This window comes from Lissotriton helveticus, chromosome 2_1, assembly GCF_964261635.1.
Source record: "Lissotriton helveticus chromosome 2_1, aLisHel1.1, whole genome shotgun sequence".
NCBI lineage: Eukaryota > Metazoa > Chordata > Amphibia > Caudata > Salamandridae > Lissotriton > Lissotriton helveticus.
The window spans coordinates 9,436,580-9,455,573 of record NC_136059.1 but is presented as its reverse complement, the minus strand read 5'-3'; the positions used below and the strand labels follow the sequence as shown (position 1 = coordinate 9,455,573).

Here is an 18,994-nt window from a genome sequence, read left to right as displayed (position 1 = left end):
GTCTTGGATGAAGTGGGGGTCTAGCAGCAGAGGCACGGTTAGCCTGATCCCAGTGAATATCAAAAGTACCTCATCTAGCACCATCTCAGGAGCCAATTATGTTCTTTCTTTCTATAGTTTTAAATCCCCAGACTGTAAGTTACCACAAACAAACTTATTGTCCTGTACTCTCTGGACTTCATTTCACAAACCACAACCTCTCTTCTTCGAAACCCACACCCTGCCACAAGCACCTCACCACCTCCAGCTCATCTCTCAATGCCACCCAGCAGCTCCCTGAAATCACATTCCCTTTTACTGATCACACCTCATCCATTTAAGGTACCACAAAGAAACTGCAGAAAATGGTTTCCTTGAGAGCACAAGACCAATCCCAGTTCTAACCATAACCAATACCCACAGAATTCAGCACTAACCCTCAGCTCCGGAGCATCATGGTGCCTGGGGTAAAGCGCTTCAATGCCTCATCAGGAGTAGTAAGCGCTACATAAACGCCATTACAATACAGTGCAATGATGCAGGTTTCTGCTTCCGCTCATGGTGTTGTGTTGTGTTTTTTCAGTATTTGGACTCTTGAATAGGTATATCTCTGGTGCTGGGGCTGCTGGACATGTGTTTGATGCTGGGAGTGTTTACTGTATTCTTCTGTTGCCTTTGCTGCCATGTGAGGTTGTCTTACAGGTGTTTGGGTGATTTGTACTGTTGTTCCAATCACTGTCTTAGTTATTGGTGCTTTTGTGCAAGATATCTTGGTGCTGTTCAGCTCTCCTCCTGGACTGCGGCTCTTGCGTGCAAGCTGTTGCATGATTTCTTTTATTTTTCTCCTGTAATGGTCTCTTTGTAACTTTCACATCTGGGGGCACCTGCTTTAGTCCCTCCCATTCCTATCTATCATAGTTTTCATACAAGTGCATTTGTTGCTGCCCGGATTGTTATAGAGCGTTGTGCAGGTTGTGTTCTCAATTATTGTCTCTTCCTGATCTGCCCTTCTTCTTCCTTTGTGTCATGTGCACATGTCTTGATACCACAGGGATACCTGGCCTGTAGCAGCCACAGCATCCTCGGAGCACCAGAGGTGTGAAGCTGGGCGCCCACCATGGGGAATTACATCGTGACCGTGGTCAACGAGACCCCTTACCAGTTCAGCTACGGGCGCTCGTATCTGGGCAGCGAGTGGGACATCCGGGTGAGTATCAGCCTGCAGGTCACTGGCACGCTGGGCATGCAGTTCAGGAATCGATACAAGTGGAAGAAGAACCGTGTTAGGCTTGGAATGGGAGAGTGTGCAGTTGTGAGGCTTTCAACATGAGGGCCACTGGAGGGTGTGCTTCCAGGCATAGGGAGAAGGGAGACATGGAATACAAGAAGCTAACAATTTTTGAAGCACATGCAGATTATAACATCAGATCAGTACAATAATATAAAGGAACATGAATATAGTATGTTGGGCTTTGTCCATTCTTTTTATTTTACTGGGTCTGCCGCTCCCTTATGCCAACGCGTTTCGTCCTCTATGGGTATGAACTCTATGACTTCCTCAGGGCTGGAAGTAATTCAAATATCGAGGTTGTAATACATGTTAAACTCAACAATAATTGTCTTTACATAGGACAAGCCCAAAACACAAGCCCTGTGCAACAAGGGGCTGATTCAAAACACATTTGTTCCCAGAGAAAGTGTGGGACAATCATTATTAACAACCGTTTTAAACACAATTATACAATGTGTCTATACAGTTTGCATTAAACGATCATTCCTTCTAAATATCACAATCTATAGTTGAAGTCAACTCAAACATCCAGATCCATATTAACACTTTTGTGAAATATGAATCTTCACACTCAATAAAAATGACCGCTGAGCAATTTTAAATCCATGTACTCTTGTATATAACATGCTCTCCTCAGACACTAATACCCTGATAACATAAAGGGGCAGATTTACAAGCCACGTACGGCACATTTGCGCCACCATTGCGTCACTTTTGTGATGCAGCGGCGGCGCAAAGCCAGCGCCATGCAGCGGGGTATGTACAACGTGACGCATCTAGGGAGATGCATCACCTTGTAAAGCCCTGCGCCACATGTGGGCGTTCCGGCGCGGAGGGGCGTTCCGGCGCAGGAAGGTCTCCAAAAAGTGGCTGAGTGAAATCTACAAGATTTCACTCAGTCACTGTTAGGGCCATGCTGCGTCAAAACGCTGCGCCTGCTTGAAGCAGGCGTAAGGATTGACGCAGCATTTTAGGGATAGGGCACCCCAGAGCCTTACTGGTTGTGATGCGGCTCCAGCAATGCGCTGCATTTCCGCCGGGGGATGCGACACGCATCTGCCCATCCGTGCGCCACGGTGTGCTGCAAATGTGGTGCATCAGTGGTGGCGCACGGGTGGGCAGATGCATCGCAACTCTTCTGGCGCATCCCTGCTGATTAGCAGAGATGCCCCAGAAGTAGTAAATCTGCCCCAAAGTACCTTGATAGATTGATTCAGGTCAATATGTGTGAAAATGAAATAATCGCAAACTAATATCAGATATAGGCGCATGAGAAGTGAGGCACAAGTTGTTTATTACGTCTTTCAAAAATCCCAAACTGCAGTATTTCCAATGGGACAAAGCTTACCTCACTATTCGAGACTTCTTCCTCAAATGATGTCACCTCTCAGACATGAGACCCCACACATTTGACTCCTTTTAAAACTATCTCAAATAACGACCCTGTAAGGAACGCAAAGTATTCATAGAATGATTCTAGTATCCAATGCCAGTTGAAATAATAGAGTCCTTATATGTATGTATGTCCAATCTCAGTAATCGATCATTGTTCACTGTTTGCTCAATCTCTGATTGAATATTTGGGGAATCTCTTGAAATAATTCAGGACTATAGTTTGGTGTAAACCTACATGAGCGCCTTTGACCCTCTTCACCCAATGGAGTTATTGGAATACAAGAAGGCCAAGGTATGTATCTCAGTGGGTTCTGACTCGCCTGCTTACATGGGGAGCATGCTTCACCTTCCGGGGCGTGTGGTGGCAAGAGAGGGGTCATTATTTTGGATCCTATGTGAGAAGTGTTCCCATGTCGTGTGTTATGAGTTGGTATCCAAGCTATGTGCAGATGTGTAGCAGCGGTTCCATTGTGTAGAAGATGCTTTTCATGACCTTGTTGTCATGGTATGAAAGATAGTTCTAAGTCCATGTTTACCCCTAGGTTTCCATCTTCTTTTGATGTCGCTGGAGAGGCCTCATGCTCTGTGGGACATATGGCGGTGGACTGATATTTTTGACAGTGTTCCCCAGCCATGATCTGTTTTTGTGGTGTTGAGCTTTAAGTCTCTACCCATCATCTAAGTATTTTTGGTGCAGAGGTAGCCATTAGGTGTATCAGTTTGGGGAGTGGTGCCATCTTGGTTTGGGAGGAAGTGGATTGCCTTGTATTCAGATGCCACAATCTTGGACCAGGTTGAAGGCCAATCTATGCATAAGGTTACAGGGGATGTATGACATTACAATGCATGCTTTTACCACGCATGCCTTTACAACGCAGTTTTTACAACGCATGCCTTTACAACGCATAGCGCTTAGGGGTGCTGGATAGTGAATAGTTTAATTTACTATCCCAACTCCAGTTGCCGTGGATAGTAGGGAAGGTGTTGGATAGTAAATTAAATCTATTCCCTATCCTAGAGAGCCCCCCAGCGCTATGTGTTGTAATGACATGCGTTGTAATAGTTGCGTCGTAAAGGCACTGCGTGGTAAAAGTTGCGTTGTAAAGGATGTTTCCCAGATACAAGTGGGTCTGGAAGCAGCATCTTCATGCAGATGCTCAAACCTCTGACTTCTACTAGGGACCTCTACACCCCAGCCTTTCATTGGGTTTGGAGGCAGCACAAGGGATCGGCCTGGGCGACGATGACCCTCGCGATCGATGATATTGGGGTGAGTACCTTGATCAGCTCTGACACCCGTTTGTAATGACAGGTTTGTCGCATGTAGGAGACCACTTCCCAGGGTGGACCTCCCCAGTGTCTTCTTTGCTCTGCCTTTTTAATATAAACATTTTCGAATACTTCTCGTGCCGCATTCCACACATCTGGAAGGTTTTCCTGTGGTGGGCAGTCTGTGGGATGTGTCAATGTTTTCCTTGGAAGGAAAAGCTTGTGATATTTCGGACATTGTTATGGCTTCTCCCATATGTTGATAGAGGATGCTGTTGTTTCAGTGTCTTCTCAGGTTCATTGCATGTGTGTGTCCTCAGTCTTTCCTGGGCTGCCAAGTGTTAAACTTCATTCATTTTCCCTGAATACTTTGTAAAATTGACAACATAGAGACTCAACCTCATGTGAGCATTTTCCTTCTCACCTCACTCTGCTGTAATCAACACTGAGACAAAAGGTCTCTTGTGGTGGATTTTCGAACCCTGCAGTGGTCAAAAATGTAAACCCTTTTTGAAAGTAAGTTGTCCTTATCAGTGTGAACAGGCAAACACCAGAAACAGATTTCCCTGCATTCCCACAGACTACAATGCCACTGAGGGAACCGCAATGTACGCCAAGAGCGGCATAATGTGGGTTTTGGTTGCCTAGAGCAGCTAAACGATGGCTTTCTAATTACCTACAGTCTGATTATGAGTTTGGTGACCCAATGGACCGCCAAACCCACGGTGGCTGTGCGGGAACTGCCACAGCAGTGATCTGACCACCGTATTACGATTGCGTCAGTCGGACCACCATAGAACTGCCGCAACCACCAGGGATCCGCGATCCCTGGCGCGGCAGTCAGAGGCTCACAATATGCTTCCAGTACCCCTGCGGCACCGCCAAGCATATCACTAGATTTTTCACTGCCACATTTTTCATGGTAGTGAGCGAGCCATAAAAAGTGTTGAAGTACTGGGTTTTTCAGAACCGGCACTGAACCGGTAACCCAGCGGTGCCAGGGGTACACCCTAAGACTTCGAGTTCTTCCTGTTTCAGACCACAGAAACACAGAGTCTTCAAGTGAAGTCAAAGCTCGAATTTATTGGCTGCAGCTAGTAACAGTGTATCCTAGAAGTACAACACGGTGTATATTCTCAGGAGACTGCTCAATCTTACAAAGCCAGCCTTCTCTTTTTATACAAAATATTATGCTTCAGGCAAACATTCCTTATTTTACAGTTGACCATTCACATATTTTCACTACAAAGAAAAGGCAGAGTCATGATGACAAGCTTATTTTCAGTTTGTCCAGCCCACAGTAAATCACCCGGCAAGGCCCAACATTTTCATCAGATATCGACCGACCCTCAATAAAAACGGGCACCTCCATCTCGTAAAGCAAGTCATAAAGTAAGGAACAGAGACAGGTGTATGTAAGATTAGGCGAAGTTTGTGTGTGATGAAAGGTTTATGGCTAGTTGTGCCTTGATACTATCTCGATCGGCCACTGGGAGAGGAACTGACCAAACAGGTTTGGCCTTGGGTAGTGGAGTCAGCTTGCACAGGTCGTGCAGGAGTCAGCAAAGGTGTACGTGTCCTTCAGACTCGTTTTTGGCCTTAGTCACCGGCCTATGTGAGGGCAATCACAAAATGGCTGTCGTTCACAAAATGGAAACCGAGGGTCCAGGACGGAATCTCTGGTTTCAGGGTGAAATCGTCACTCGAATATGACGAAAATGCTTGTGCATAGTATACTAGCCATTCTCGGTCTGTTGATATCAAAATCGTCATGATACGACGATGTTTGTAACACAGGTCCAGACTTTTCAGTACCACAGTGTGACGGTGAAGAAACTAAGAGGGGAGCTTGGATTCATGCAGTGGGGCACATGGTGTGCCCCCCTGTGCACATGCACCCCCATTTCAGCATGGCATGGACTTTGCAGTCCGTGCCATACTGGATCTCGCAGTGGCGGTCCCATGGCGGTGCCTTTCAAAAGCTCTCCTATGAGCCTTTGAAAGGCAGCACCGTATGCCAGCCGACACAGGATCACACACAAAAAATTAAAACTTGTAATCCGGTCGGTTGTGGAGATTGGAGATGTGGGAGAGGAGCAGTGGTGTGCCGCCCCACTCCCTCACCACCAAAATCATTATCAGGGCGCTAGTCTCTTGAGAGACGGTGTCCACCAACCACATCAACTAAAGTAAACCACCTAAGCGGTTTCATGGATTCAAGCCTTCACGAAAGAGACTTGAGATGCATTTTACAAGAAGAGAAAGCTGGAATGTATCTTCCCTTACATGGGTATTCCTCATCTGTTGCAAGCATCAGTAGCTGAAGGGGTATCTGGTGTAAGCGAGAAGCTTTCACACACCTTTCACAGTACAGAAACAACACGCATCACCCCCACAGACTTCATCTGCACGATTCTTGACTGAGGAGACACAGCAGCCTTCATTCTCCTACATCTCCCTGCAGCATTTGACGGGGTCGCTCACCCCAGCGTCATCAGTCACTGGCACAAGATGGGCATCCGAGGGCCCACTTTCCACTGGATCTGCTCTTTCTTAATAGAGAGAACACAAGCTGCCAGCCTGGCACCTTACTCCTTGGAAGCCCGCAGACTCATCTCCTGAATACCACAAGGCTTGTCCTTCAGCCCCACTCTCTTCAACATGTCTATAATCCCTCTGGCCAATGTCACCCACGTACATGACATAACCATCCTCTCCTAGGCCAAATACAGGTAACTCATACTTTTTCCTTTCAGACAAGATCTCCAAAGCAAGAAACAAGTTCACAGCCCGTATGACCGAAGTCACTAACTGGATGAAAGCCACCTGTCTCAAGCGCAACACTGACAGGACAAAAGCAGTGATCTTCTGCAAGGAAACCTCTCCATGGGATTTCAACGGGCAGCTGACTGACTCGGCCCACACGCATGCCAGGAACTGTGAAATCATCAACAGCAAATTGGACATTATCACACAAGTCAAGGACTTCACTGCATCCTGCGTCCATACCCTGAAGCTGTTGAGAACAATCTTCAAATGGCTTCCAAGCAGCACAAGAAAAGCCACCTTGTACGCCCTAGTCACCAGCAACATGGACTGTGGGAACACCCCTACACCGTGATCTTTAAGCAACTCATGAGAAGTCTACAAACTACCCAGAACTCATCAGCCAGACTCATCCTCAACCTCCCAGACAGACCTCATGACGTACCACAGCCCAGGGAGATCCACTGGCTCCCAATCCTCAAACGTGCGCCATTCGAACTCCAAAAGCACAGGTTCAAGGCACTGCACAACTGAGACCTGCTATCCAGGACTCCCACTTGCACACGCACATACAACCAGGGCAAGAGGATGGACATTCTCCTGCATCATTCGATAAAGCATGGAACAGCCTCCCAGTACAACAGAGCCTCCCCCTCTCTTCTTGAATTCTGCAAATCGCTGAAGACCTGGCTTTACAGAGGGATGAATGAATGCGCTCCGTGTTTATGAAGCCAAATTGGTACTACAGCAGAGTACACGCCTAACAGAGTAACTCACAGTCTGAATTTGTAGTGCAACGGAGTAGAGAGCTGGTACGAGTGACTTAGGCTCCCACATGTCATTTTATAGAACGACACCAGTGTCCAATATTGGTGGTTGATGACCCTGCCCTGACAAAATTGCCTTAAAGGAATATTGGCAATGAAACATGTCGCCTGAGTAATGAAGTGGTCTTCGTAAATGCAGCCGATTTTAAATTCTGAATAAGTGCACAAGTGAAGAATAAAGTTGGGATTGTGTTACTTACTTCAGTTTTATTTTTACGGGGTCTCATCATTGTGGTAGTCGTGAGGATTATAATGGGATTATAATTTTTTGTATTTTTTTTAAAACATCTTTATTTCAAGGCAAGATGTTTACCAATGATGATAAAAGTGAGCATAGCTGGTGAGTACCAATCAGCAAGCTCGACTGGTGGTGCGCACGTGAGGTGCCATCTTGTCCTTTTACCTTTTTTTATAAAGATAACACATACATTGATTTAACCGGTGTTAGATACACCTTCAAAACCACACCCCTATATTCACAGTGTGGATGTGGGCAGTGACTGTCATTTGCAAAAACTTTTGTTTCATGAAATTTAGGCAGTAAAGTGGAAGGACACTACCTTTGATAAAAGTGAGGAGTGGCAGGGAAAGAGGGTGATGGAACCCCCGCCTCAAACTCAAGAAGAGGAGCCGTGGATGAACAGGTCTTTGTGTTACATTCTTACATTCAGAGGAGGGCGACCTGTTCATTATTCTTTCCTCTATAGCTCCCTATTGATAGTTTACAGTTCACCAACCTGCCCTAGGCAGGGCTAGGCACACACACCTGCTCAGCACCAGGATTCCCTCACGAGTGATAAACCAACGTACCATAGGCAGAGCTACGTACACACACCTGCTCAGCACCAGGATACCCTCGCGGGTGATTAACCAACCTACGGTAGGCAGAGCTAGGCACACACACCTGCTCAGCGCCAGGATACCCTCGCGGGTGATGAACTAACCTACCATAGGCAGGGCTACGCACACCTGCTGAACGCCAGCTACCCTCGCGGGTGATGAACTAACCTACCATAGCCAGGGCTACGCACACCTGCTGAGCGCCAGCTACCCTCGCGGGTGATGAACTAACCTACCATAGCCAGGGCTACGCACACCTGCTGAGCGCCAGCTACCGTCGCGGGTGATGAACTAACCTACCATAGCCAGGGCTATGCACACCTGCTGAGCATCAGCTACCCTCGCAGGAGATGAACTAACCTACCAGAGGCAGGGCTACGTGCACACCTGCTGAGCGCCAGCTACCCTCGCGGGTGATAAACCAACCTACCATAGGCAGGGCAACGCACACTCACCTGCTGAGCGCCAGCTACCCACGCGGGTGATGAAACAACCTACCATAGGCAGAGCTACGTGCACACCTGCTGAGCGCCAGCTACCCTCGCGGGTGATGAACCAACCTACCATAGGCAGGGCTACGTGCACACCTGCTGAGCGCCAGCTACCCTCGCGGGTGATGAGTCTACCTACCATAGACAGGGCTACGCACACTCACCTGCTGAGCGCCCACGCGGGTGATGAAACAACCTACCATTGGCAGAGCTACGTGCACACCTGCTGAGCGTCAGCAACCCTCGCGGGTGATGAGTCTACCTACCATAGGCAGGGCTAGGTACACCCCTGCTCAGCACCAGCTACCCTCGCGGGTGATGAGTCAACCTACCATAGGCAGGGCTACGCACACACACCTGCTCAGCGCCAGCTACCCTCACGGGTGATGAGTCAACCTACCATAGGCAGGGTTTAGCACACCCACCTGCTCAGCGCCAAGATTCCCTCACAAGTGAAGAACCAACATACCCTAGTCAGGGCTACGTGCACACCTGCTCAGCGCCAGGATACCCTCGCGGTTGATGAACCAACCTACCATAGGCAGGGCTACGTGAACACCTGCTCAGCGCCAGCTACCCTCGCGGGTGATGAACTAACCTACCATAGGCAGGGCTACGTGTACACCTGCTGAGCGCCAGCTACCCTCGCGGGTGATAAACCAACCTACCATAGACAGGGCTACGCACACTCACCTGCTGAGCGCCCACGCGGGTGATGAAACAACCTACCATAGGCAGAGCTACGTGCACACCTGCTGAGCGCCAGCTACCCTCGCGGGTGATGAACCAACCTACCATAGGCAGGGCTACGCACACACCTGCTGAGCGTCAGCAACCCTCGCGGGTGATGAGTCTACCTACCATAGGCAGGGCTAGGCACACCCCTGCTCAGCACCAGCTACCCTCGCGGGTGAAGAGTCAACCTACCATAGGCAGGGCTACGCACACACACCTGCTCAGCGCCAGCTACCCTCACGGGTGATGAGTCAACCTACCATAGGCAGGGTTTAGCACACCCACCTGCTCAGCGCCAAGATTCCCTCACAAGTGAAGAACCAACATACCCTAGTCAGGGCTACGTGCACACCTGCTCAGCGCCAGGATACCCTCGCAGGTGATGAACCAACCTACCATAGGCAGGGCTACGTGAACACCTGCTCAGCGCCAGCTACCCTCGCGGGTGATGAACCAACCTGCCATAGGCAGGGCTACGCACACACACCTGCTTAGCGCCAGCTACCCTCGCAGGTGATGAACCAACCTACCATAGGCAGGGCTACGCACACACACCTGCTGAGTGCCAGCTACCCTCGCGGGTGATGAACCAACCTACCATAGGCAGGGCTAGGCACACACACCTGCTTAGCACCAGCTACCCTCGCGGGTGATGAGTCAACCTACCATAGGCAGGGCTACGCACACACCTGCTGAGCTCCAGCTACCCTCGCGGGTGATGAGTCAACCTACCATAGGCAGGGCTACGCCTACACCTGCTCAGCAGCAGCTACCCTCGCGGGTGATGAACCAACCTACCATAGGCAGGGCTACGTACACACCTGCTGAGCTCCAGCTACCCTCGCGGGTGATGAACCAACCTACCATAGGCAGCGCTATGCGCTATGCACACCCCTGCTCAGCAGCAGCTACCCTCGCGGGTGATGAACCAAGCTACTATAGGCAGGGCTTAGCACACCCACCTGCTCAGCACCAGCTACCCTCGCGGGTGATAAACCAACCTACCATAGGCAGGGCTACGTACACACCTGCTCAGGGCCAGCTACCCTCGCGGGTGATGAACCAAGCTACTGTAGGAAGGGCTAAGCACACCCACCTGCTCAGCACCAGCTACCCTCGCGGGTGATAAACCAACCTACCATAGGCAGGGCTACGTACACACCTGCTCAGCACTAGCTACCCTCGCGGGTGATGAACCAACGTGCCATAGGCAGGGCTACGCACACATACCTGCTCAGCTCTCTTGCTGTCAGTATTTTGAACACCTAAGATGAGGAACACAGATGGTTACATTACACATAGATTGTACTTCACTTTGATTTGACTGTATTCCTAACTTTCTTTGAATGCCCTTGTTCTATCTATTAGTATCTGTTCCAATGGTGATACTAGGGTCATGACCTTTACAGTTTATACTCATGGTCTATACAGGCACCTACTTTGTATTTACAAATCAGGGAGATCAGCCCAGTTTCACTTAACATGCCCTCACACTCCCCAGGTTTGCAAGTCCCTCTCTTGTCTGGAGACATGCGTGACCCCTCTTTTATGACACGCGTGTTCCAGCTGACTCCTTGATGTCTCCTCTTGTCATGATCTAGTGTGAAGCTACGGAAGAGGCTGCATGAGCTCCTCGTTCCATTTTAAGCCATGATTTTTTAAGACACAGAGACAAAGCAGGGTTGGGTAGAAGTTAAAGTAATACTTACTGTGGCAATGACTTCAGTGAAGGGGAGGTGGTATTGTGGCAGAAATGATTCATGGTATGGATAGTGACTGCAGTGACAAGTGCTGAAGTAACAGATAAAAACTTTACTTCATGATTGAAGAGATGTGCTAACGATGTTGTCTACCAGTGATGAACATCAACATTCAGTACATGACCCTCCCATTTCTCTCCTAGGATCAAGCTGTCCTTGCACCCGGTCAGACCATCGTGTCCCAGCAGCGAGAGATTATAAGTCTCATGTATGTAAAATTTGGATGCCATGATGGAAGTACTTGTCGCGCGAAAGCAGATCTATGGCGCCAATACACCGGCATTGACAATCCAACATTCTATATCCGCGTGATCAACTCGGATCGGTCGCAGATACAACTGGTGTGTAATCGTGGAGGAGAGGCGCCCGTCTGCCCCAACTATGGTAAGTTTATACACAGTGTCTGTAGTAGAACAGAGCCACATGTCAGAGATGTAAAGCTTAACGCAATTGCCAGAATCCTCATGTCACAAATATGTAGACAGGATTGAAGGATTTTCCTTCAACATGAAATGCTTTTGGAAAACAAGAGGCATTTAGCAAAACAGGAACAGTTTTGTTTAATTAAACATTAAATAGAATTCACTCCCCAGCACACGTCTATTATGAGAACGGTCTCCCAATTTAGCAAAAACAAACAGTTAGCAGTGTATCACACAGTAAGACACCAATATAAGCATTGCTTTCTTCTTTTTGGTATTTTATTCACGTAGGTTTCCACAACAGCTTCCAACAGCCAACACGTGTTTCATTGCACAAAGGGATGTTTGCGCATTATAAGGAACAAGGTTATCAGCATAGTTACTATTCCATAAAATACAAAAGGGAGAAAGCATGTTAAAATGTTAAATGGAAACAGGCTAGAATACACCTATATCTCACCCTCCCTTGCTAGTAGGTTATTTTATATCTACAGAAGGTCTCTTGGGTTTACAAGGGCGGCCCCATACCTCTTAGTAGAAATGGATCACATCAATTTCTGCACCAGCTCTCTGCATGCGAATGTTCTCCAAGTGTGTGAGCATGCCTGCGTAGTGCATTATTAAACGCGCCAAAATCATAGGTGGCCACAGCTGCATATATGTTATGTCTAGAACATGCGCTGATCAGTCCGAACAACAACTACTGTGTTGAAATAACCTTGAAGGCCTCGGCACTCACTGTTCAGACAAAGCTTACCAAGCAAGGCTGCTACTATAGGAAAACATATTATTCTCGTGTGAAGCAAAACACTCTGCTAGACTGTAAACATTTATAATAATGTGTGCCATGTGCAAAGGCAGCAGAAAGGAAATATGGTGTTTAAACTTCTAATAAGCTCATGCCAACTTAACACAGAGTAAATGCAAGGCTCAGCCCCATGACAGTGTGCTGGGGAGTGAATTCTATTTCCTGCTAGCTTAGGCTTCTGTTTATGGAGGTTGGTGGTTCTCCACACCCTGCAGCACCGTGAAAGTAAATTGAGAGATTGAGATTGACTGTGTGATTCTTTCTAGTGGCACCATATACCTATACTTAATACCACTTTTCGGAGTGCTGAATAATTAAACATTGAAGTTGGGAGATCAGTTACAGGCATAGTGTCTAAGCACTGTCTCAATTTACAATTCATCTGAAAAGTTATTATATACACTTCATTATATGCCATAAAGAGTTTTAGATGATCCTCATCTGGTAAGACATTTGTGGCACAATAATGGCAGTGGGTAAGGTGTCCAGATGTCCAGCATGGGGAGTGCATGATCACTGCATGTGCTGTGTCAGCTGTGTCCTGATTGGCTATGTGTTCCTAACTTATGTGGTATCTGAATTTATGTTGTTTTAGGAGCACACGTACCCCTCCAGGCATGGGTGCTTTATTGGGGGCCAATCCCCCTGAACCATTATGGTGTTGCTATGTCTATCTGTGGATTGATCTGGCATTTTGTATTTGTGGGTTTGTCGGTTGGCTATGTACCACCCCACCTGTGACCTGTTAATCTATAACCTCAGGGCTAGGTCTCAGTGCTTGCCTGACTATGCATTTGCAAGTCTGGGTTTATGATGAGTGGCGAATTTGTTAATAAGGACACAATTTCATTCACATAAATGAATGTATTGTTTCTCATATCAGCGTCAACTGTTTCTACATAAACATTCCCCCTCTGGTTGATTTACTTTATTGGGGCCCTATTGGTTTTATGCTTGCTTTCAGCATCCACTACTTTCCTAGAAACCTCAATCTTTCTTAATATGAGGATTGTGTTTTACAGCAGAAAATCCTCAATTGTTTGGATTCACACAAAAACAAGAACACGATGAAAAATAGCAACAATGACATGCACAGACCAGAGATCCTCTGGGAAAGCCTGGAGAACCAATTCAAAAACCAAGCCCCCTTAGGGGCACCTTCCTCCTCATATATGTCTTGTTGTATATGGTGCAGTGCTTGGATGGCAAGAATCAGTGTTCCATTGTCCATATCGTTCCCTAGTATAAACGTGCAGCAGGAGGCACCAATGTTGGCACCCATCCCTCCCTCCATTGTGGTCTAACACATATCGGTTCTGCATCACCATGAGGCAGATTGCTCTCAGTTCTTCCTTGGTTGATATAAGGCCAAGCTGAGAGCTGCTGATCATTTTAAACATCTCTCACTTGCTTATCTGTAACAGGTTGGTGTTTGCCTTAGTCTGTACTATAAAGAAGGGTAAAGCCAATCCTGCTGATACCTGTGTGTCTATGGACAGTCTGAATTTTTCTGGAAGGTCCATGTACTGAGCCCAGCCAAAATAGTCCATAGTTCTTTTTTCACAAGCTTGATGCAGCAAAGTTGTCTTCTTCCTTAGTGGGTGCAGGTACAAGTCCAATAGTTCTTCTAAAGGAAATACTAGGGTGTGTATGGTGACCACGATGGGACTGATTCATAAGTTGGATAAAGGGTACTCCATCACAAAGGAGTACCCTTTCCATCAACTTGAAGGACTACTCACCTCATTTAGAGTCAGGCGGACATTCAGTGCATAGACAGCAGAAACACTCCATCTACGCTGCCTATGCACACCTCCAATGGCCCAACTGAGCAAGGGATGTTGGAGGTTTGGCCATTTGTCCGCCTGCTGTATTTAGATTGGGAGGACTCATGGCCAGTTTTCACTGCCCATCACCACCTTCAAAAATGTGAGGTTAAGGGGCAGTGAAAGGTTTTAAATGATCCTCCGACCATGGGATAATGCTTCCATGCAAGGAGGTCATTCTTTTTATTTTCAGAAAGAAATCCTGCTTTGGGATTTTTTTTTTTACAATAAAAAACATTATTAGGTTGATATATGGCTCCATCATGGTGACAGAGCCATGTGTCAGACTTACAATGCATTTCCAGGAACCGCCATGACGACAGCTCCTGGCAATGCCAGAGATGTCCTCAGAGGCAGCTGAGTATGGGCAGAGTACACTGCATGTGGCAGGAGTAAAGTGCTCCACCATAGCTCTGCCAAAGTACTCCACCAAAGTACTCTGCCAGTACTGCGTCATGGCTAGGGTAATAGCTTTGTATAACAATAATTCAATCGGCCCCTAAGAGCTGATTGCTCTCACAGTTTGTGCCATACAGACCGTATCCAGTCCTAAGCACATCTCTATAAAACGTTATTGTGCGTTAACCCATTTGGTTCAATGGCAGTAAAGAAAGGTGAAACGCCCAGGCCCTCACTATGCCATTTTGGCATGGGCCAGCGCAACAAGGAACCTCACTGCGCTGCCCTACGCAAAAGGGAAGGGGCAGGAATGCTCTGTATTTATGTGCATTCCTAGCGCCAACGCAGACACCCTTGCAACATGGTGCAAGGGTGCCTGTGCTGTAGGCTGGACTGATTTTGTGCAGGAAGTGGCACGCTCCGGCACAAAAGCAATCCTACGAGGCATTTTCCTCATTATATGTGAGCTGCAGAATGCAGCACACATGGAAAGAGTAAAAAAGAGGAGAAATAAGGATATTTCTCCCTATGACGCCTCATGCCAGGAGGTGCAGCATTTTGACGCGTTCCCAGGTTCACAGGCTCTCGTAACTCTGGGAAAGAGTCAGAATCCAAGGGTGCTACGTGGGAAACCCCACCGCAACGCCCAAGGAACACCTCTTAGCGCTGAGTTTGGCAACGCATCAATTTGCGCTGTGTCGTGTTACTCATGATTTATGAAGCCACGCAAGGCCTCTCTGCGTGGCTTCAAATCGAAACGAGAGCCCAGCGTCACACATGTACCAGTTTATGTGATGCAGAAGTGATACAGGCCTCTCATAAATAAGCCCCTCAGAATACAATGATTTCTTGAATAAATATCAAAAAATGTATAGATGTTGTTCCTCAGGGAAGCATAAATTAGGCAATGTTTACACAGCAGTCTACATGCATTCACTTTATAAGGCATGAACCTTTTATTCCTTAAGACGTGTAAGTGCAGTAGCCAGCATTGTGGTCCCCCTGCTAGCTTTACAGGAAAACTCACAATTCATGCAGTGATTGCAGCATCATTAAGTGGTAATACATGTCTCTGTTAGTAAATGCTACAGGATGGCCATTTTGTTTACCTGCTGACTGCAATAAGACTCTTGGCTTATCTGTTTTTATCTCACACCATTTTAAGTGAAACAGGAAGAAGACCGGGTGACAAAGGTACGCGAGGAGGCAGAGAGGCAGCATCGAGAAGAAGAGGAGAGAAGGCAGCGAGAAGAGCAACAGCAGAGAGAAGAAGAACAAAGGCGAAGAGCGGAGGCAGAGCGAAAGCAGCAGGAAGAAGAGAAGCGACAACATGAACGTCTGGAAAGGGAGAAAAGGATTGCTGAAGAGATGGAGAAAGAAAGCAAATCCCTGGAGGAAAAGTTGACAAAAACATCAGAAAAATTAAAACAAATGAGCCACCAGCGAGGACGAACCAATGCACAAGAGCGATCCCACATCATGCAGTACGCCGTGGAAGATGATGCTAGCGACATTGAAACGCATGAGGTACAGTGCACCCCACACATCATCCCAAACCTATCATTCTTTGTTTGAATATGTTCATTGTTTTTGGGTTTTTCTGCTCTACAGTTGTTGGCGAGAAGTCTGTGACTTTAAATGGTCCTTCAAATTTTGGGCTTTTTTCTGCCGATGGTTCTGTGTTCCGGGAGGGATGAGTAGGAGCACAGGATCGATGGGGCCCTTCTCCTTCCGCTTGGATACCTGAGCAGAAAGGAACTGCACAGTTCATGTTAACCCATACAGATACTTATTCATTTCTGCTTTAATAACTTCAGAAGAACTTTCTATATCAGTTTTAGGTCTAGTTGCTGGTTCTGATACATTTATTGATCGTCCAGTGACAAGTTGATTGGGCGTTAGGTGGTGGTTAGAACTTGAAGTATTTCTGAGTGAAAATAGGCAATATAGCCAGGAAACTGCTGTTAAACTGCTGTTAAAGCGGCGATAATGGGCTTGGTAATATGCTCTTGTGAATTGCCATAGAAGCCCAGGTTAACACCAGAACCTGGGCTTCTATGGGAATTCACAAGGGCATATTATCAAGCCCATTATCGCCGCTTTAGCAGCAGTTTTCTGCTCATAAAAGCGGCGATAATGTATCGCCCTTTCTTGATAATATGGCCCCTAGTTGTATTCCCCTCATTTTTGTTTTTTGTTTATGTTCACACCTGACCAACCCGTCATACCAAATGTATTGTCTACTCCTCACCCACCATTCTCTTTCTATGATCTGTGGCTAGTTGTGAAACAGTAGTTGTGCAAATATGCAGACACAATATTCAGAAAAAAAAAACATATATGCACTAGTGGAACTCCTAACCAGTCATGAGGAGGTGGAAACTTCTCAAAAACATGAATCCTGGAGCATGGCCAAGATGGCGACCGGGATGGACGTAGGGGTGTGAGGCTCCCGGCCTAGTCCCCAGGCCTGACCACTCATTAGCCCTTAATCCCCCAGAGCAACCCCCAGAACAAGAGCGATTGTTGCCCAGAGCTCCAGGGGTCATCCCTCGCTATCACCTGTGGCCGGCAAAGACTGAAAAGCAGCCCGAGCAGGATCCCCTCCTCCGCGGGACGAGACCCGCCATTTACTGCACGGAAGGGGCGGCCGTCACCGGAGAGCGATCATGGTTCCCTAACTGCGGGGGCTGTAGGACGCCAGAGGGCGGAAATACAGGAGAAGACAACGGGCAGTGGCAACGGACCCGGCCGCCAAGAACTCGCCCAGCACCAGGGAGGGTGATCGCGAGCGGCCGGCGTCACCGCCGGGCTAGCGCGAAAATCGAGCCCCCGGCTTTGGGGCCTGGTGCCGGGGCTCGTGCGCAGAAGGCGGCTCTCGTCCCCAGCAACACAACAGAGGCCCGGTGTGTGAGGCGGCTGGAGAGGCAGTAGGAAGCACGGCAGAGACTGGTGGCCCTGTGAGTGCGCACTGGAAAGGAGCTGGGGGCCGCTCCTGGCCGCATGATATGCGCGACTCGAGCCCCCGGCTTGTGGGCCTGACGTCGGGGCCCGAGGGCACGGGGCGGTGCACATCCCTCACTGTACAATGAGGGCAGGGTACACTCAGCATCTGGGACAGCAGGGATAGGAGAGCTGGTGCCCGATGCCCCTGGGGACAGCGGCTGAAGCCCGGTGAGCGCGCCCACGGACGGGGCGGGAGGACTCAGCCGGCAGTGAGGAGCGGGGATGCCGAGCCCCAGGTTTGGAGGGATTGCGCCGGGGCTCGGGAGCGAGAGGTGGCAGACACCCACAGCAACGCAGAGGGGACCGGGAGTCGACAACATCTGAGGTAACATCCCATGGTGAGGTGCAGAGCGGAGCGGACAGCGCCCGGTGCCCTGGGAGTGACCGGCTGAGGAAGCCCGTGTATAGGGCGGGAGGCCACGCTCAGCAACACGCTACAAGCCTTGGGCCAGGGCACCTTTGAGAGAGGTGTGGGGGGCGGCCTGCACCCATACTTGAATAAAGGCCAGAGAGCCGGGGCCCAACCACAGGTGCCACTGGGGCGCACCGCACGGGCTCTGCCTCCTCTAGAGCGGGGGCCGACCTGAGACTCTCTGCGGACGGTGAACACAGGTATCATGGCGACGGGGCAGCGCAGAGCGGGGCGCACAATAACAGACATGTTGGGGAAGGGCGCCCTGAAAGGGGAAAAGAGCCCTACAACCCCGGTGGTTCCAAAGAGTGCCACGGGACCTGAAGACGAGGGTGCCACCATCACTAAATCCTTCCTGGAGACTCTTTTGAATACATTGCGAGAGGACTTCCAGACATTGAAACAGGACATGGCCGGGGAGTTCAGGAAGCTGCGCAGAGATGTAGAGTGCCAGGGAGAGCGGGTGACCGCAGTTGAGGAGACCGACAAGTCTAGAAGTGAGGAGGTGGAGAAGCTGCAACAAGAAGTGGTGCGCCTCAAGGAACAGCAGGTCGACTTGCAAGGGCACGCGGAGGACCTTGAAAATCGATCCCGGAGAAATAACATAAGGGTCCGAGTCGTACCACTTAAAGCGGAGGGGACAGATGTTACTCTCTTCTTGCAGGGCCTCTTTAGGGACATTCCGGGGGAAGGAGAAAATTTCGACATACGCATCGACAGGGCGCACAGAGTAGGCCTGGCGCGACGAGCACCAGCTCCCCCCCCCGG

The 18,994-nt window shown here is 48.7% G+C and overlaps 1 protein-coding gene across 1 annotated transcript in view; it reads left to right on the top strand.

Annotated features, from left to right (window-relative positions):
- The first annotated feature begins 1,036 nt into the window (after positions 1-1,036).
- The window catches only part of LOC144817667 (uncharacterized), a 176,343-nt gene continuing 158,385 nt past the window's right edge, over positions 1,037-18,994 (top strand). Inside the window, exons 1-3 of the mRNA XM_078674397.1 lie at positions 1,037-1,186; positions 11,497-11,737; positions 15,974-16,335. Coding sequence (XP_078530523.1) covers positions 1,097-1,186; positions 11,497-11,737; positions 15,974-16,335 — 693 coding nt within the window. The 5' untranslated portion in view covers positions 1,037-1,096. The remainder of the gene's footprint in view (positions 1,187-11,496; positions 11,738-15,973; positions 16,336-18,994) is intronic.